Below are 19701 nucleotides of genomic sequence, written 5' to 3' on the forward strand. Positions count from 1 at the left end.
TATTTAATTTTTTTTAAACACGTGCATGCACTAAATTCAAAATAGGGCCATATTAATAAATTACAAAGATACAAACATTTCAATAGGATTTACTTAGTTTTCGTGGAAGCTAAAAAATGGTGATAGAACATGAAATTAACGGGCTCTGTCAGAATATTTCCTAAAATTAGAGTCGGGAAGTAATACCTAACAGAGATAATAATGTTATCAATACGAAATTGAAGTTTTCCTTGAAATCGTTTATCTCTACTGAAACAGATAAAGTACTTAGTTGACACGAATTGTACTACAGTTTATGTAAAAGTGGAAGTTGCTTCAAACTTCTTTACAAATTTGCGTAAATTTATTTACAATTTATTCAATAAGTGAAATTCTAAAATTTCAAGAAACTCGTCTCATTAATTGTGCACAAATTCTGTGTATTATCCCATAGTTATATAATCCTTATCTGGGTGGACACTTGTGTCAACATTATGCTCCTACTCTTTGTGATTTTTTCTTGTTTCTCGTGTGGTAAGTACCAATATGATGTTTTATTTTTCAACATGTAATAAAGGACGTTATTGTAGTTTTTTCAAGCAAATTTTGTTATGACTGCAGTCCCGAAGACTACGGTAATTGCCTTTCACCGATCCAGAACAACATCAAAACTACAGATTGTGAAACCCAAGCGGAAGAGCAGCAAACTATATCTACTGTGTTACCTTTAGAGTTTGAATGCTTCACACTACTTACAGAAAATGGTAAATTAGTTTGCTTCAAATTAAGAAAATATTAACGAGTAGTGTTCTAGGAACTTACAGGGGATGTGTTGAATCGAGAAATGAAGTTTGCACGTATTTAACTGATCAGTATCGACAGTATGGAATTGTTAAGTGTGATTCTTGTTCAAGTGATAAATGCAACAGTGATAACCTGCTTTACACCGACGAAGATCCCAATAACGATGATGGTAACGGTGCTGCAGAACTCTCCTTGTCAATAGGTGTTGTTATTTTAAATGTGTTGTGTCTTGCACGTATCTTGCAGTAATTTGTAAACATTTGATACTTTGTTATCATTGTCGTTATACTTAAATATGTAGGGTAGAATTTTGTTTCGTCTGGTTTAAAAAAAAAAAAATTATGAAATGCGTTGTCAATCCTAGATACCAGTTTCTTCATAGATTGTATAAGGTCTGTTTTAAATAAGATAGTGTATTGATCTTAGACATAATACATTAGAATTGATACAGAAATTAATAATTTGTATGTTACATCAAAAATATTGTGTTTGTTACCATTGCACAAGTTTTGATCACAAATTCTACAGGTTGTTCCAAAATTTTTATTAGCTTTAAAACACTCTGTATCAGCAACATGTGCAGGAAGGCATCCTTTCTCAACCCACGTCATATCGCCTACAATAATCAACATTAAATGATCATGCGCCACAGAAAATTCCAAAAACGCCAAAACTCTGGTAGAATATTTTTAGAAATTTGTTGGATGTGCTTCGTTGAAAAACTTGTTATAAAAAATAAATACAACGTTAAAACGTTTTTAACGTGATATGTAGTTAAAGACAGTTTGACAGTTCTGGTGTTTATAGAATTTGTGTTATGTAAACAAGCATTTTTTATTAACTGGATACGATTTCGATGCTATAACATTTCACTTTCTGATTTTCTTGACATTTCTGCTTTTGTAAAGGAACATCACATTTTTCTAAACAAACGTAACACTCTTCCACGTCAAGACCTAAAACTGTTAAAAATAACGACAATTCGATTTTTAAATTGTTTTTTTACCTTGAATAAGAAACACCAGAATTGTTAGTGCTACGACAACCTCTTTCATTTTTGCTTTATTTTTGTAAAGTAATAAAAATATGAAAGTATTAGCTGTCATTTAATTAGTGTAATAAAAATTTAGATAACAATTTGATACTCACATTCTTACAATAAAACTGACAATCGCTAAAAAGACGAGAATTGACGGTGTAGTCGCCATAAATTTAACACAAAATTGTTGAGACTGATTTTTCAGAATACATGGGTTTCCCCCTAATGAAATACTAACAAATAAGAGAATTTATTTATTTATGTTTCAAGTGAGTTTTTCCGTTACAAAACTTTATGATGACGTCAAAGTTTTTGCAAGAACACCTGCATTAATCTGGATAGGTGCAGTATAGTAATAAAAATTGATTTAAAGTTATTTAGATAGAACTCGGCTCGCCTCGAAAGTGTATAGAAGCCAACAAATACAGACTCTTTTTATAACCCCTAATGGTAAAATTTGGATATATTGGACTGTTGGAGTACAGCTAAAGAAACATGCTATGTGAATGTTTCGAGTGACTTTTTCCATTACAACAACAACAAATTTGTAATGATGTCATCAATATTTTAGCAAGGACATTTATATCAGTTTGAATAAGTGCAGTGTAGTACCTATAATAACAGTAACACTACTAACAGTACTGTACCATAATAACAATAATAGCAATAATAATGGTACTTTTGTGTTAGCCACATAAATATGTGTGTTCACACACGTCATTTACATAGTAATATAAATACCGCGAGATCGAAAGAGAAATTAGTTCAAGTTGGTCATGCACGACAAGCAGTTTGTGGTATTTTAAACTTTTTTATTAAATGTCAAATTGGCACTACTTTTAAAACACATAAAAATGAATCAAAATCACCGTTTTCCACTTTTGTCCCATTTCTGACATAATAATGTTCCAACAAAAAAGCTTTAATTTCATTGCAAATTACTTTTGTCAACGTGACGTGTAATAAAAAATTACTTTAAACTAAGACAAACTGCTTTTCGTGCATGGCCAACTTTGACTAATTTCTTTTTCGATCTCATGGTAGTATCATTTAAGAACTCCAAATAACAATAATCATATTTTAACACAGTTTTATCATCGGCATAGAGTACAGTCTCTCGATCACTGACCGCATTCTAAATATCACTGACATACAACAGGAAGATAATGGGACCGAACACAGTTCCATGTGGTATCCCGGAGGTAACAGAGAAAATGAGAAGTAAATAAGCATTATTAAGTTTGTGACGTTTTGTCAATGTCACATGAAATTAACTTCTTTTTAGGAATATCAAGTGACATGTAATCAAGTGCTTTAGAACTATTTAAAAAAAAAACATTTTTTTTTCGAAAGCTTCATTAATTTTTAAAACAATCTGTGGTACTGCTACAGATGCTGATTTATTCTTTCGAAAACTATATTGTGAATATGTATAGAGGTTATTTATTTCACGGTAACGCGTAAGCTAAGATTGTGGTCCCTTTTCGACAATTTTGCGTAGCATTAGCATGACGGAAATTGACCATTATATATGTACTGTTACCTTAAAACGTCGTCTCTGCTATAAAAGCGAGGGAAGATACACTTGCCCGTGCTCACTTCCGGGAGAGCCGGTAGGTGGATCCGAGATTTTAATTCAGAATGAAAGGCTAATTATTTTGGCGAGCTGTATAATAATTAAAATATTTAGGGCTTTTAGTACAAAAAAAAATATTATCTAGGTTAGTAAAAGGTAACAAAACTACAACTAATGTCAGTAACGAATTACCACAACAAATGAACTGACGAACTACTACGCAACAACGGTCTACTAGCTAGTTACAGGAAATGCTGACTATTTCACAAATAAAAAAATTGGGCGCCATCAAATTTATGCGGGTACGTGAAAATTTGAAAAAACGTTGAAAAGCATGTAAAGAGTGAAAGAGAGAGACGCAAAAAAAACGGTTGGGTCTGGCGACAAACGATAAGAAAATTTCCGATCGCGATAAGGCGTGTTCTTTTACTCGTAGCTCAAAAAAACAGGAGTCTTCCCACAGGACGACGGCGACGCGCTGACCAAGTCCTGCCGCGGCCTGGATCCCCCGATGTTCAACTCACCAGGTCCGCGTCTTCGACGTCGCGATCATCCAAAAACTCCGGGTCTCCTAGCTGGCGCTACGCCCAGCAAATTTCCCTCGTTTCGCTGCCCTTTACGTCGCCTCTGTACGGCTCCGAAACTTCGCCCCTGGCGTGGACCCTACAGGTGGAGCAATAAGCCTACATGCGGCAAAAGGCACGAAATTTACCTTATACAAGGGATACGCCTCACTATCAATCTATGGAACTGAGTACTCTCAAAAAAGAAAGGAAACCATCAGGTCAAACCTCGCCAAACTCAAATCACCTCTTCACGGCACCAACTCTCACTCTCTCTCACTTTGCACCCCCACCTCTCGCTTGGCCGTCTCCGTCCCCGCCAGTACTACTTCGTAGAGGCAAAAAAAACTCAAAATTTGGCGGAGCTGCCGGCGACAATCCGCAATAAAAAAAGAGGTCGAGATCGGTGACAGGCGTTCGCTACGACCGATTAAAACCATCGAGCGAGACTTCGTCTAAGCCCCTTTCACCCTCGACTCCAAAAAAAAATCGTAACACGGCCCCTCTCCGAAAAGGAAAGAAAAGACGACGGCTTTTCTTTTACTGCGCATCCCTACCTGGGGTAAAAAGCGAACAGATTAATGGCTTCTAAAATTACTTACTGTCAAAGCCAAACCCAATCAACAACTCTCGAGATTTTCTGATTACTAATAAACAGGACCAAGAGTACCGACAACGAGTTGTAAGGAGTCGTACGTTCGAGACAAAATGCTGCATGTGCTCGTGTACTAATCGCTGCTTCCGGAGGTAGAAACTCGTTCCTCGTCTTCAGAGGAAGATCCATCTTCTGTATCGGTACGGTCATAGAAAGGCTTCAGATCTTTCACGTGCCAATTTCCGGCATCCGAGCCGTCCTCATTTCGCACACGATACACTAAATTGGAAACCTTCGCCGTAACCGTAGCTAAGACGTACTTGGGCGCAAGTTTCGCCATAAAACGCTGTCCTGCAGACGACAACACTTTGTTTCTCCTCCAGACCCTATCACCCACGTCATAGGTTATGTCCTTCCGAGAAGTACTATAACGTAGTGACTGTCTCACATGGGCCCTGTGGAGGTTTCTTCGGACTTCCTGGAAGACGTTCTTCAGCTGATCCAAGTTATCCGCGTAATCGCGACGGTCCGCCACGGTGAAATCGATTTCGTCGCCTTCGTCTGCCGACAGGGCTCCATAATAGTCTCCAGACAAAGGAACGTGCCTTCCAAAATTCAAAAATGACGGGGTGTAGCGTGTGCTTTCGTGGCAAGAGGTGTTGATTGCACACTGGATCTTCGGTATCTCTAGATCCCAATTATCATGTTCTTTCACATACATACGCAGAGCCGTTCCCACTGTGTCGTTGGTTTTCTCTACAAAATTGGCCTGTGGATGGTATTTGGCGTTATACCAGATTTTCTGGACGTTGTAGGACTTCGCAAAATTCTTGAAAGCGTTTCCAATGAATTGTTTCCCATTGTCCACAATGATGCATTGCGGTACTCCGAAGACGAGAAAAACCTTTTCTTCTAGAAACTTTAAGACGGGACGGGCAGTGGCTCTCTTAATCGGCAGAAGAAGAGTATATTTGGAAAACCAATCACCTACCACTAAAATGTATTTATGGCCAGAACGACTACGGGGGAAAGGACCTTTGAAATCCAGGGCTATAATTTGCCAAGGAAAACGCGCTATCTTTTCTCGGCCATGGAGACCAAACGGGGCAGCTCGGGGAATCTTCTGGGCCGCGCACGGGCCGCAACCTTTCACATACCTGCCCACATCTCGGCGCATACCGGGCCAATAATACTCACTTCGAGCTCTCTGAAGAGTCTTGTAGACCCCAAAATGTGCTGCCGTTGGCGGGTCATGACAGGACCTCATTACTTCGCTTCTTCGAGACTTCGGCACCACCAATTTCCACTGCCTCTCGTTGGCTTCCAAAGGTGCTTTGCTCGGAATAAACTTCCTCAGTTTACCATCGATGACGTCCCAGTTCGAGTAAACGTCGCCGTGATCGACTACTCTCTGTAGCATGCGACGATACCACTGGTCACGCTCACACGGTTCGAGGTCGATAAGGGCGACGTCGGGTTCTTGGTATCGACCTCCCTCCTGGGGCTGTGTACTACGTGACAGGGCGTCGGGGACGATATGAAATTGTCCCTTACGATGTGCGATCTCAAACGAGAATTGTTGTAATCTGAGGATCCATCTGGCGAGGCGACCTGTTGGGTTTTTCATGCGAAATAAGTATAGCAGCGAGTGGTGATCAGTAACGACAGTGAATTCCGACCCCTCCACATATGGCCGGAACTTCTCTATGCTAAAAATGACGGCTAAACACTCGCGCTCCGTAACCGAGTAATTCCTCTCCGCTTTAGATAGCGATCGGCTCGCAAAGCAGATTACCTTCTCCTCACCGTTTATTACCTGTGTCAGCACACCACCTAGACCCGTATCCGAAGCATCACATTGTACTGTAAAAGGCCGAGAAAAATCTGGAGGCGACAAAACTGGGGCTGCAATTAGAGCTTCCTTGACGGCGGTAAAAGCTTTCTCCGCTCGGTCGTCCCACAACACTTCTTGTTTCTTCTTCCTCCCTTTTAACAGGTCGTTCATCGGAGACACCAGCGACGAAAAATTGGGGATGAAGCGGCGATACCAACTACAGAGTCCCATGAAGCGTTTGATCTCCGTAGCATTCCTCGGACGGGGATATGAGGACATGGCGGAAACCTTCTCGGGGTCGGTACGCAGGCCTTCCGCGTCAATGACATACCCAAGATAGCGGAGGGAGGTTTGGAAAAATTTACTTTTTTCAACGTTGATCGTTAATTTGGCTTCTCTAAGTCGTCCTCTTATTTCCCCTAACAGGCGACAATGTTCTTCAAAGGTGGAGGTGACCAAAATGAGATCATCCAGGTAAACGAAGATGTTTGGTTCAAACTGTGGACCAAACAATGCATCCATCAAACGCTGCTGGGTCTGGGCGGAGTTTCGTAGTCCAAAGGGCATAACACAAAATTGGAAAAGACCTCGACCGTGTACCGCAAAAGCCGTCTTCTCTTTTGAGGCTTCATCTAATGGAATCTGCCAGAAGGCCTTCTTCAAATCTAAAGTAGTGATCCACCGCGCATCGCGTAGAAGATTCAAGATCCGGTCTATCCTGGGAAGCGGATACGAGTCGTGCTTCGTCACGCTGTTTAGTTTCCGACCGTCAAAGCAAAAGCGATATTCCCCGGACTTCTTCTTAACTAGCAGCACTGGCGAACACCATGGGCTCTGGGACGGCTCAATGACGCCAAGATTAATCATCTCGTCAATCTCTTTGTTCAAAATGCCTTGAAGATAGGGTGACAGAGGGTATTGGTACTGTTTAAAAGGTGGTGAGTTGCCTGTATCGATGGACAACGACAGCTTATCTGTTCTTCCTAATTCGGGGCCGCCAATTTCTCCAAACATTGTGATAACCTTCATCATGCGGGCCTCATGAGTGGTATCTACTACCCCCGTGTCAGGTCCAAGAGCGCATATTTGGGGTAACGATTTTACCTGGGCACTACATGTGTGGGTGAGATAATCTATTTTTACCGCGAATTCATCACAAAAATCATTCCCTAGGATCAATCCTACCGCTAGGGAAGGAACGTACAAAGCCGATAAACTTCTGGTGACGGAATCAAACAAAACATCCAGTGACAACTCACAGTCAACAACATGTGGTTGTCTGTCGGCAGTGCGAACAAACCGATACCTAGATTGGCGCTTTACTACGCGAGGGTGGTCTAACAAGAAGGAACATCTCGCACCGATGACAGACTTAGTAGCTCCCGAGTCTAGAAGGGCGGTCAACGCTGTCTGGCCGAGACGTACCCCGATACGTGGTCGATGATCGTCCTTGTTGTCCAGGCAGACCGTATTAAGTTGAGTCATTGTCGGCGACCTACAAAAAGCTCTGACAAAATCGAGCCAACGGGTCCACTGTCGAGGTGATTCGCTGGTCTTGATAAGGGGTGCGTGGTTACGACCAGCCGGAACGGCGCCCCTACCTAGTTTTTTGGCTGACAATTAGTGCAGTCCGCAGTGATAACACCTTTAGTCCCGCACTTGTAACAAAAACGCGTACGCTCCTGGGTGCAATACGCATGGAAATGATTAAGTTCCCCGCAATTATAACACCTCACTCGTTCTTCAGTCTGGGAACTGACTTTCGCAGGCCTACCTGCTTTCCGGAAACGATGTTTGCCCTCATTCTTCGGTTTATCTAACTCCTCTCTAGTTGACGACGTACTCTCAGGCGACGCTGAAGGACCTACTGCATCCACCAGTGATAACCCTGGTCTTACAGAAGAAATTGGGGTTTTCGATATCTGTCTCGACACGGGGTGGGAAAGAGAGGATGATTCCAGCTTCTTACACAGGTCACGAAGTTGTTGTACCGTCCCGACATCGTGTAGCGCCAACGGAGTGACGTACTCGGGCCGGATCAAACGTCGTAGCCACCGAACTTTCACTTCCTCAGGAGGGGTCTCAGACAACCTACCGAAGTAGGATTCCATTAACGCGAAATAAATAACGACCTGTTCATCGTTTCTCTGAAACCGCTGTCTAATCTGGGCCCACAACACATCGTCATAGTCGCTAGGTAGAAAGTCTTTCTTGAGAGATTTTTCTAAGGAATTCCAGTCCGAAAGTCGATCACGCACAGAGCGGTACCATATAAGAGCATTACCAGAAAAGAGATCTACAGCATCACGAAATAAATCACGGGAAGACACGTTCCTGGCAACCGCTAATTCTTTAACTCGTTCAAGAAACGCACACAAATCATCGGAAGCTTCCCCTGAAAAAGTAAGGCCCCATTTGCAGACCGGAACTACCTTCGATGTGCTTTCCTTTGAAGAACCAGGAGAGCTAGGAACCCAAAGCAGAGATAAAGGACTGTAACCGGGCGAAGTGACGATGCGATCTCGCAAATCCGCCTCCAAAGTCAAACATGTCGCATACAACTCGTCTCGCACCCCCCTTGTAGTATCTAGGTCTGTCTCCGAAGTAGGCATCCGCATAATACGACCACGAACATGGTTCAATCGCGACGCAATCCGCCGACAAAGAGAGTCGGTGATGGATCCTGACTCAAATTCCAAAATCAATGTCGTTACTGACTCCAAAGTGGTCTCAATTTCGCCCCGATCAGTTTCAAAATCTAAACTCTCCACACAGATATTAAGAGGAGTACTTTTTTCTTTGAGGAACTCGTGCTCTAAGAGTCGCCGCTTTTCCTTCACGGGCCTACTAGTCCTAACACGCCTAATAAGCAACTCATATTCTACCTCGTAGTCTGACAGATAATCTACAATAATTCCTAATGCTTCCATCGCCAAACAATAGTTTGCTCTCTCTTTCAATTCGCGAAAACGCACCAGCTAGCCAAAATAATTTTAAGAACGCCCCACGTTTGAGCGCCAATTGTGTTACCTTAAAACGTCGTCTCTGCTATAAAAGCGAGGGAAGATACACTTGCCCGTGCTCACTTCCGGGAGAGCCGGTAGGTGGATCCGAGATTTTAATTCAGAATGAAAGGCTAATTATTTTGGCGAGCTGTATAATAATTAAAATATTTAGGGCTTTTAGTACAAAAAAAAATATTATCTAGGTTAGTAAAAGGTAACAAAACTACAACTAATGTCAGTAACGAATTACCACAACAAATGAACTGACGAACTACTACGCAACAACGGTCTACTAGCTAGTTACAGGAAATGCTGACTATTTCACAAATAAAAAAATTGGGCGCCATCAAATTTATGCGGGTACGTGAAAATTTGAAAAAACGTTGAAAAGCATGTAAAGAGTGAAAGAGAGAGACGCAAAAAAAACGGTTGGGTCTGGCGACAAACGATAAGAAAATTTCCGATCGCGATAAGGCGTGTTCTTTTACTCGTAGCTCAAAAAAACAGGAGTCTTCCCACAGGACGACGGCGACGCGCTGACCAAGTCCTGCCGCGGCCTGGATCCCCCGATGTTCAACTCACCAGGTCCGCGTCTTCGACGTCGCGATCATCCAAAAACTCCGGGTCTCCTAGCTGGCGCTACGCCCAGCAAATTTCCCTCGTTTCGCTGCCCTCTACGTCGCCTCTGTACGGCTCCGAAACTTCGCCCCTGGCGTGGACCCTACAGGTGGAGCAATAAGCCTACATGCGGCAAAAGGCACGAAATTTACCTTATACAAGGGATACGCCTCACTATCAATCTATGGAACTGAGTACTCTCAAAAAAGAAAGGAAACCATCAGGTCAAACCTCGCCAAACTCAAATCACCTCTTCACGGCACCAACTCTCACTCTCTCTCACTTTGCACCCCCACCTCTCGCTTGGCCGTCTCCGTCCCCGCCAGTACTACTTCGTAGAGGCAAAAAAAACTCAAAATTTGGCGGAGCTGCCGGCGACAATCCGCAATAAAAAAAGAGGTCGAGATCGGTGACAGGCGTTCGCTACGACCGATTAAAACCATCGAGCGAGACTTCGTCTAAGCCCCTTTCACCCTCGACTCCAAAAAAAAATCGTAACAGTACTCAAATTTTCGGGAAAATAGGGTGAGTAATGAATAAAATAGGTTGCCTCAATCATTAATTTTGTGAGTTATAGATATTGGTATTAGCCCTGCAGGCCTTGAAGGCCCTGAGTTTTTCTGACGATGGCTCTCCATTGGGTGCCGTCAGCTGCTTTGCTTTTCCAATCTTTGATACCCATTTCCCATAGATCCTTTTTCACGTCTTCCAGCCATCACATTTTTAGTCGTCCTTTCTTTTTCTTCCCACCATCTTCCGCGGTTATGTTCAATGTTTTTTGTGAGTCTTCTTTGTTAGTCATTTACATTAGTTTTGTCTTCTCTTCGTTTATCCCATCCGTTTTGCTTCTCTGATAAGTAGGGTTCGGATTTTAGGTCGTTAAAAAATGAACAAAAGGAGAGATTTTAGGTCCCAAAATTGACGAATTAGGTTAAAAAAATCTTAGTTTAGGTTAAAAACCTGGAGGAAAAAATATCTGCTCAACGAAAAAGCATACATCAAAAAAATATATATTTAAAAAAAACATTAAACAAAACGTTATAGAAACAAATATTTTGTGTAACAAACAAAAAAATGATTAAATAAATCTATAGTTACGTCCACCAATTCTAACTTATCGCAAAAAATGGTGATCAAATTAAAGCAAGTCGCATTTAACAAAAAATAAAATATTAATTCAGATATTTAAAATGAGTTACAAGAGCAAACTATGTATTTCTCTAAATTTTCGATTGTAAATTTACACCTTTGATCGCTTAAAACACTTTTAAGTTTTGAAAACGTGCGTTCCACATCACAAGAAGTGATGGGTGCAAAATTAAATATTGACCAATCTACGTTTTCATTTACGTATGCATTGTTGGTAGCATTTCCATTACCGCAAATTACGTTATTTACTGAACATATAAAATGGTATCCTGGATTCTTTTTTAATACAGAACATAATTTTTGGAACACTTTTTCCACAATTTCCATACTTTGGTTTAATTTTAAACCTATAGCTTCTAATTGTTCTATTGCATCAGCAATAATTTTAAAGTGAGTTTTAATGTACAATAGTTCATTTTTAATGTTTGCTTTATTCAGGAATTCTTGAGCTTTTTTAATGCTTTGTGTGGTTTCAAATGTCATTACAACCTAAAAATATTCAATATAAGAATGATAGTAAAAAAAAACATTATATATTTACTGACTTGTTTTAAAACATCAAAGTGTTCTGCATAAAATAATGCTGCTTGAATCCAAGTGCCCCACCTGGTTAATACAGGTGGGAGAGGTGTATTTGGCAAACTGTTTTTATAAAACTCTACTCTTACTGGTGCTTTTAAAAAGATTCTCTTAACATTGCTAATTATCCCATTGACATCTGGATAATTCAGTCTAAATGTAACCCATGTGTCGTACATGTTAAGTGAGTTATATTTTCATAAAACACCTTCAAATTAGTACCAGTTTTGATCATGTATGAAGCACCATCTGATACAAACCATTTAACTTTTTTGTGTTCAGTTCCTTTTGGCCACAATAAACCTACAAAATAACAATTAAATAAATTATAATAATTTCAATGCTTAAAATTATCAATAGCACACCCAATGATTCGTTTATAAATGTCGAGATTGTGTTGCTATTAGTTTTATCAAGCTGCTTCAAAGCTAGTAGAAATGGACGGCCAGCTTCTTCAGAAGATAACTTTCCAATTACTAAATAGGCTATGTATCTTCCTAATCTGTCCGTCATTTCATCGACGCTAATCCATATATCATTATTGCCAATAGAATTGCTAATTTGTGTAATTACCTGTAAATTATAAAATTTACGTTAAAAAGTTTTTAAATAAAAATTCTAGTGCTCACCATATTGTAATCTTTTGGTAAATAATTTTTTCTCAGAGTGCTTTCTGAGGGTAAATGCCTTCCTGTATATTTATGCATAAAATTTTTAAACTCAGGACAACTAACTTTATTCCATGGAGTATTTGCTGCAGTCAATGCCTTACATAAATCGGCGCAAAATTGCGTAAAATCATTGTCGGAACTAATGTTTAATAAAGTCTGTTTACTGGATTTATTCTCGTTCTTTTTATGTGCATCGCCACTGCAGTGTTGTTCAAAGTGTGATTTTTTTTGCACTTAAACTAGGAAACAAAAATGTGAACATAATTCAAGCTTCAGTATTTTAAATGTTTACTTACAACTTTTCCACACACTTTGCAGAATAACTCGTTGTCTTTGGTTGAAGAAGGAAATTGAAAATTCGTGTCCAAATTATTCCCTAACCATAATTTGATTTTATCTTTCATGGATGATTTTACCTTAGGCATTTTGAAGATTCTTTACTGTATGCACAAAAATCAAAACCGGCCCCAGCACACTCACTAACAGGCAAAGACACTCAGTATCACTAACAATAAACTTCTAAAATAAAATGCTTTTTCAGAGATTCACCTCCTTCCGGCTATAATCTAAATAAAATGGTCCTACTACTAGAATGTGGTCTGTACTTGATTCGGCCCCTCTATAGCTTCTTATGTTGGTGCATTTCTTTTGTCTATTAATACATGATCTATTTAGTTGATCGTATTGCCATCTGGAGATGTGCAAGTGCCTTTATGTATTTCTTTGCGTGCAAAAACTGTGCTTACCGTCATGCTGTTTTCCTGTGCGGATTCTATTAACGTTTCTCCATTTTCGTTTGTTTCTTCATGTTTACTTTCTTTCTCGATTACATGTCGATATCTCTGTTCTTTACCTATTTTGGCGTTCGCGTGTCCTATAACAATTTTGATGTCATATTTTGGTATTTTCTGGTATTCTTTCTCTAATTCTTCATAGTACTCATTTTTGTTCCTAGGTTTTTTTCTTGCGTGGGTGCGTGAATATTTATCATGCTAATTTCTCTATATCTACTTCCTGCTTCGCAGTCGCACGATTTTTCGGAGATCGATTTGACCGTGGCTACTACTCCTTCAAAGTTCTTTCTTACGAGGAATCATGTTCCTAACATTCTATTCTCGTTTTCACTATTGAAGAATATGTAATTCCCTATTTCTGTTATGCTGTTACCTTTTTGTTTAGTCTCTCATATCGCTGCTATAGCTATTCATACCTTTGTAGTTCTAATATAAGCTGTCTTAGTGCCCCTTCTTGGAACGTTCCTTGGACATTCCATGATGCAATGTTAGGCTTTTGGTTTTTCTTGTCTTTATTCCTTAATTCGTTTTCCGTATGCTTTGCATGAGTCGTCATCCTTTTCTGGTGTTTATTTGTTACTTTCTGGGATATTCGTTTTTTGAGTTCTCTTTAGGTCGGAGAGGTTTCTTTACAAGTGCATCGAGATTGCCGTTCCATTGCCAAACTTCCCCTGCGCGTATCAGCTTTTTGTATCCGACTTTAGTGTCCCTCTCCTTCGCTTTTTCTCTGGCCGCTATCACCCTTATCTTTTTTTTGTATCTCGCTTTCTTTCTTCGTATAATCGTCATCTATGAATAGCTCTGTTCCTTTTAATTTTGCTTTTTTGCTTCATAATGGTTCGTTTCCTATCCCAGGTTTCAACTTTAGCTATTAATATGTTATTTTTCTCGTTAACTACTCTAGTCGCTTGTATATTTGCCTGGCCTCCTATCTTTTCTTTTATAAGCTGCTCTACGTATTGCTCATTTGATGTTTCGTTTCCTTGTATTTTCCCACCTTTAATTACAATGTTGTTCTTTCTTTCGATTTTTTCTGCCTTCTCTTCTCCTCAGTTTATTTCGCTATAATCGCTCGATATCTCCCACATTTTGAGTTAGATTTCGGAGCACACTGCGTCATTCATGTGAGTTATCTTGTATAAATAATTCTAAAAAAATATGAATGCAATCATAAATCACAAGTCTAGGCTCATAATATTTCACATATTTTGGATGGAATTTTACTAAGACAATTTTGAGGTGATTAGCTACATTTTGTTTAATATTTTACCATCTACACAATAATTTAAAATAAAATGTTAATACTTGTTGAATATGGGCTGCAAAATAATCCGCTAAAATAATTATCGTGAGTGCTTCGAATTGTTTGACATGCGGTAACATCCGATAATGTGATTTCGCAATTCATCAACAACTTAAAATACGTGGAAACAGAAAACGACATTTCCAGGAATCGATATTATCAGAAACCAAAAAATTGTCGCTGCATGTTTCCTGAATAAAGCATAAATCAACAATATACATAATATAAGTCACAGTAAAAAAAACACTCGGTAAGGTTGGAAAATCGGTCCAGTAGTTTCGGAGATTTGTCTAATAAAAATCCTCACAAACGACAGACAGATAGACGACAGACGACAAGCAGACGGAAACGGAAGACCGCATTTTCCGTTCTCTTGTGGTCATGAAACGTCGAGAAAACATGAAAGTAACCACTCGACAGATGAATCCTATTACAATACTTCCTTCGATTACGCCCGGAAAGTAAAAATGTCCAGCACCAAGCGGAATTCGAACTCGCGTTTCCAGGACCGGAGGCTACTAGGGCCGTTTATAATCATTCATCTTCATGATTATGTACTATCAAATTCAATATAATTCAATGACAATTTTATTCATATAAAAATCGGTGCAAAAAGTCTTTTGCATCGCCTATCGGCTCGTAAAAACTTAATTTATGGCATTGTCATACAAATAACTAGCTTTATCACGACGTCTGCTTTATCTTATCTTTTTTTCTAGAGGTTTACACCACAGGCATCGCAAAATAGATTTTTGTTATGTTCATATATTTCGTTATTTTATTTTTTTCTTTTCAGGAAGGTTAGTGAATAAAATTAAATAGCTTTAAGCATTGTTTTTTAATAACGAGACAAAAATTAGTTTATAGTGCTCAGCGATGTTACATGTGTTTCGACCGATGTGATCTTGGATGGGGTGTAGAGACCTGTAGTACTAGGTATGGGGAAAACACAGAAACAAAATGTATTTCCGTTCAAGCTGACTCGGGTAAGTTTTGAATTGTTTTAACTGAAACACTTATTTGTGTTACCTTGTAGATAGGTTAGCACGAAAACAATGTATGAGTTCCGAACAGGCCGAAAATTTTTGTGAAAAATTTAATGGATATGAATACGTAACGTGCTACTTTTGCAATGAAGACCTTTGCAACTCAGGTGGAACCGTAAAGCCTATTTTGTATATCTTTGTAGTCACTTTTATTTTAATGATGATAGCCAACGTAACTTGACTTTAAGATCAAACTGGTTTTTTTTCTATTCTCGTTAGGTTTGGGGATCCGTGCTAAACTTTTTTTTTGTATTTAGAGTAACCGTTGTTTAAACTGCCAAAAGAGTATTTTTTTAATTCCATTCATTTAGAACCTTTAAAATGCAATAAATATCATTTTATAGTTATCAACTTATGTAAGTATATATTTAGTTAATAAAATGTGGTACGGAATAATCTTTTCCTAGCAATTATTCTAACAAGACTATTTATCAACACATGCTGGATTATTACTATCACTTTAGACATTGATCAAGGGTAATAATAATAAATGTTGACTTATTTTGGCAAACTGGATGTAATTTTGAGATTCATATATTATTCAGCGTTGCTTCGATTTTATTCCCTCGCTTATCACTCATCAGTTAATGAATTAAATGAAACAGAAATTTTCATGAGTGTTTGTTTTTTTCTCTGGAAAAAGCTTGACAAATATGAATTCAAAATATGCGGAAACCAAAAAGGAAGCAATAAAATTGATACTAAATACACTCACATATTGAGTAATGAGTATGATTAAAAAATATCCGATTAAGGAGTGTTATAATCAGCGCACGTGGTGGTAGCAGATATGAAGTTTATATGTATTGAAAAGAAACAAGATAAGCTTCAAGATATATATGATTAACACCATCCTATCTTTTCATTTTTCGTGTGAAATTGTTTGAATCACCATGATATTTGTTATTATTTATTAGATGTAGAATCTAGAAATTATAGAACATTTCACAACCCTCCAAAATTTATATATTTACACAATTAATACACAAATTGTAATCACAAAAAATGGCATCCTGTCATTTCCTAAAATGAAATTAGCAGAATGAATCTGGCTTGAAAGGAAGATATCAAAAATGAAAAATAATTCTATCTTGTTTAATTAGATTTTTGAAATTTATTTTTTGAGTTTCTTGCTTCAGGTCCACACTGTATAAGTGTATATGCAAATTTGAATCACCTACAATACGATCCAAAAATGTTTTTTGTATGCCTTCTCTATTTTCATCAAATAAATTAAAAAAAGATAAGATGATCAAAAAACTAAAAACAAAAACAAATGTTGATAAAACAGAAAAAAGTAATAATATATGGTTATATTTAAATTATTAAATAAATGGAAAAATTTAATTGACGGTTCAAAAAATAAATAAGTACATCTTTAAATGTTTTTGTTATTAATTTTATTGTGGAAATATTGTAGCAGTAATTGAAATAGAAAATAATATTTGTACATACAAAAGGTTTCTCATGGTGATACTGTTTACATAAATAAAGCTTAGTGTTTGAAACAATTTATAACTATATATTTTCAGTATTTCACAATACAATTACAACAAAAGATGTCAATTAGAGTGGAATTAGTTTTAATCACACAGATTTAATAGTTCTATTTTTTATTCAAATTCTCCACTTGTAAGGATCAATATAATCCTACATAATCATTAATAGCTAATCTGATCAGTAATATGAAGATTTGTGTAACTTCTGATCTTATTAATTCTTTGTCTTCGGAAAAACAAACAGTTGACACCGGTATAAGTGTAAGCAACTGTGTATTAAATATCCAGAATACCTAGCACTTACTAACGGAGTATTCTTTAAGTTATTTCTCTAAAGGACAAAAAAATCCACGTTTCGTTTTCATAAAGATTTTCTACTTTTTTACATTCGGTATCAGTTTATTTTTCAAAGTGATTAGATTAGGATACTGTGAAGCAGAAAGAGAATAAACATATCTCATCGACACACGACAAGATTTATATCATTTTGAACACTATTGGTATATAGAAATAATAGTTTTCTAGAACAAAATGGCATCACATTACACTTTTGCGTAGAGTTATTGTCAATAAATAGATCAAAAACAATAAGATATTTAATAAGACATAATACACGAATTATCTATTTTATTACTTGATACAAGAAAATTCCAAAAGATAAAGCTACTAAAATGATGCTTCAATGTAAACGTTTAATTAGTTTTGACAAGTCTTCACCACTATGAAGTCAGAATTATTTTTCTTCGTTTTTCTTGTTTTTAATAGTTTTAAAACATACAATTGTTCGTCAAATGTGATTTACGAAATTGTATCCAAAGTTGATTCGAGGAAATGCTACACCTGTCAGGACGATTGTTCATTTCCTACGACTACAAACTGCTATGGAATTAATAAGTGTTTTTCTAAAACTGTTAAAGTTGCTGACAATAGTACCATTCAAACTAGAGGCTGCACGGAAATGACTTTAGAAACGCTATGTGATGATAGTAGTGGCGAAGTAACATCATGTTACACTTGTGATGGTGATTTTTGTAACACCGATGTTACTATCAATGCAGAGGATACAGGAGTTAGTAAGTGCTACGTCTGCATTGACGAATGTGCCACACCACCAGAACAACACGACTGCAAAATATTGACAGAAATAGAAGGTAAACCCGTAAAGGCAGCTTGTCTGACATACCAAGTCGAGAGGGAGGATGAAACAGTTATATCGAAGGGTTGTGTCGTTGACGATACCGTCATTAGACAGACATGTAGCTTAACAAATTTGTATCCCGAAATAAAGTGTTCAATCTGTGATACCGACTTATGCAATGGTGACAAAGAAGATGAAGAAAAATTCGTAGATGAATGCTACTATTGTTTAGGCAGTTGTGACTCTCTGGAAGTACAAAATTGTAAAGAACTGCTTGGGGAAAACGCGCAAAGCAAATGTGTTGTAATAGAACATGTTGACGGTAAGAAACGTCACATTTGGAAATTACAGAAAATTATTCTACTTTTTAGGTGATGGACAACTAATTGTTGCAAGAGGATGCGCAGAAATCAACAACACTGTTCAAAGCGTGTGTGACATTGTTAACCAACAGGGTGGCAACTGTACCATTTGTGACACAAATCTCTGTAATGGTAAGAACGATGACGAAGAAAATTTCGTAGATGAATGCTACTACTGCGAAGGCACTTGCGACTCTTTGGAAGTACAAAATTGTAAAGAACTGCTTGGCGAAAACGCTCAAAGCAAATGTATTGCAATGGAATATATTGGTAGTAATATACATAACATTTGGAAATTGTAGAAAATTGTTGAACTTTTAGACGATGGACAACTAACTACTATAAGAGGATGTGCAGAAATCAACAGCACTGTCCAAAGCATCTGTGACATTATTAACCAACAAGGTGGTAACTGTACTATTTGCGATACTAATCTCTGCAATGGTAACAAAGACGAAGACAACGAAGAAATTTTCGCAGATAAATGCTACTACTGTGAAGGCACTTGTGACTCTGTGGAAATACAAAATTGTAAAGAACTGCTTGGTGAAAACGCTCAAAGCAAATGTATTGCAATGGAATATCTTGATGGTAAGATACGTCGTATTTGGAAATTACAGAGAATTACTTATTAGGAGCATATTTTTTAGCTGATGGACAACAAACTACTGAGAGAAGATGTGCAGAAATTGATAGCAGCTTTCAAAGCACATGCGACCGCATCAACCAAACGGGTGGGAATTGCACTATTTGTGATACTGACCTTTGTAATGGCCCTGAATCTGGCTCGTCTGGAGCGGAAAAGTTATATTCTACCGCATTTATTTTCATATCAGCATTTTTTTTAATACATGTTTGGACGTAAAATGATTGTAAATAAGAATATTTAACATTTTTCTAGACCTGTATAGTTAGTAACCGATTAAAAAAATTCTATCCAATTTTTTACCTCTGCAAAAATTGTTTCCTAAATTGTTTTAGGTATCCCTGTATACTTGAGTTGAATTTACTCTATACAGAGAACGGTATTACAGTTGTTCCTCAACCAGCAAAGTCCAATAGTGTGAAAGAGTTAACATTCTGCATAATTTATCGTAATTTGACACAACATAACAAACAAAGAAGCTAATTCCATTTACAATTTACA

General features: G+C 37.8%; 4 protein-coding genes and 2 long non-coding RNA genes across 6 annotated transcripts; 3 read left to right on the forward strand and 3 right to left on the reverse strand.

The window, feature by feature from the left end:
* Positions 1-267: 267 nt before the first annotated feature.
* LOC135132115 (uncharacterized) lies at positions 268-1130 on the forward strand. The gene is made up of 3 exons (XM_064060072.1): positions 268-513; positions 570-743; positions 794-1130. Exons 1-3 carry the CDS (start codon positions 474-476, stop codon positions 1030-1032), a joined length of 453 nt encoding a protein of 150 aa, XP_063916142.1. The 5' UTR covers positions 268-473; the 3' UTR covers positions 1033-1130.
* Positions 1131-1180: 50 nt separating this feature from the next.
* Positions 1181-1851, reverse strand: LOC135132116 (uncharacterized). The gene is made up of 2 exons (XR_010280973.1): positions 1790-1851; positions 1181-1745 (listed from the first exon to the last, which is right to left on the reverse strand). It is a non-coding gene; the product is annotated as an uncharacterized LOC135132116 (long non-coding RNA).
* A 6129-nt stretch (positions 1852-7980) lies between these two features.
* Positions 7981-10515, reverse strand: LOC135132344 (uncharacterized). The gene is made up of 2 exons (XM_064060414.1): positions 10166-10515; positions 7981-10116 (listed from the first exon to the last, which is right to left on the reverse strand). The coding sequence occupies exon 2, from the start codon at positions 9318-9320 to the stop codon at positions 7992-7994; it is 1329 nt and encodes a 442-aa protein (XP_063916484.1). The 5' UTR covers positions 9321-10116; positions 10166-10515; the 3' UTR covers positions 7981-7991.
* Positions 10516-11520: 1005 nt separating this feature from the next.
* LOC135133332 (uncharacterized) lies at positions 11521-12392 on the reverse strand. Its single transcript, XM_064061712.1, has 4 exons — positions 12371-12392; positions 12107-12314; positions 11708-12044; positions 11521-11651 (listed from the first exon to the last, which is right to left on the reverse strand). The coding sequence occupies exons 1-3, from the start codon at positions 12371-12373 to the stop codon at positions 11890-11892; spliced, it is 366 nt and encodes a 121-aa protein (XP_063917782.1). The 5' UTR covers positions 12374-12392; the 3' UTR covers positions 11521-11651; positions 11708-11889.
* A 2828-nt stretch (positions 12393-15220) lies between these two features.
* Positions 15221-15749, forward strand: LOC135132976 (uncharacterized). The gene is made up of 3 exons (XR_010281127.1): positions 15221-15309; positions 15370-15495; positions 15546-15749. It is a non-coding gene; the product is annotated as an uncharacterized LOC135132976 (long non-coding RNA).
* A 1861-nt stretch (positions 15750-17610) lies between these two features.
* On the forward strand, positions 17611-19495 carry LOC135132426 (uncharacterized). The gene is made up of 4 exons (XM_064060516.1): positions 17611-18514; positions 18564-18824; positions 18876-19145; positions 19205-19495. Exons 1-4 carry the CDS (start codon positions 17776-17778, stop codon positions 19417-19419), a joined length of 1485 nt encoding a protein of 494 aa, XP_063916586.1. The 5' UTR covers positions 17611-17775; the 3' UTR covers positions 19420-19495.
* Positions 19496-19701: the final 206 nt, after the last annotated feature.

This window comes from Zophobas morio, unplaced genomic scaffold (genome assembly GCF_036711695.1).
Source record: "Zophobas morio isolate AGI-343-1 ecotype UQ-CSIRO unplaced genomic scaffold, CSIRO_AGI_Zmor_V1 ptg000021l, whole genome shotgun sequence".
In the NCBI taxonomy this organism is placed as follows: domain Eukaryota; kingdom Metazoa; phylum Arthropoda; class Insecta; order Coleoptera; family Tenebrionidae; genus Zophobas; species Zophobas morio.

Coding starts and splice junctions, on each gene's coding strand:
- LOC135132426 (XM_064060516.1), top strand. CDS start 17,776: ATGAAGTCAGAATTATTTTTCTTCGTTTTTCTTGTTTTTAATAGTTTT. Junction 18,515..18,563: donor TGTAATAGAACATGTTGACG/GTAAGAAACGTC, acceptor TCTACTTTTTAG/GTGATGGACAACTAATTGTT. Junction 18,825..18,875: donor TATTGCAATGGAATATATTG/GTAGTAATATAC, acceptor TTGAACTTTTAG/ACGATGGACAACTAACTACT.
- LOC135132115 (XM_064060072.1), top strand. CDS start 474: ATGCTCCTACTCTTTGTGATTTTTTCTTGTTTCTCGTGTG. Junction 514..569: donor TTTTTCTTGTTTCTCGTGTG/GTAAGTACCAAT, acceptor ACGTTATTGTAG/TTTTTTCAAGCAAATTTTGT. Junction 744..793: donor CACACTACTTACAGAAAATG/GTAAATTAGTTT, acceptor GTAGTGTTCTAG/GAACTTACAGGGGATGTGTT.
- LOC135133332 (XM_064061712.1), bottom strand. Junction 12,045..12,106: donor ATTTATAAACGAATCATTGG/GTGTGCTATTGA, acceptor GTTATTTTGTAG/GTTTATTGTGGCCAAAAGGA.
- LOC135132344 (XM_064060414.1), bottom strand. CDS start 9,320: ATGGAAGCATTAGGAATTATTGTAGATTATCTGTCAGACTACGAGGTA.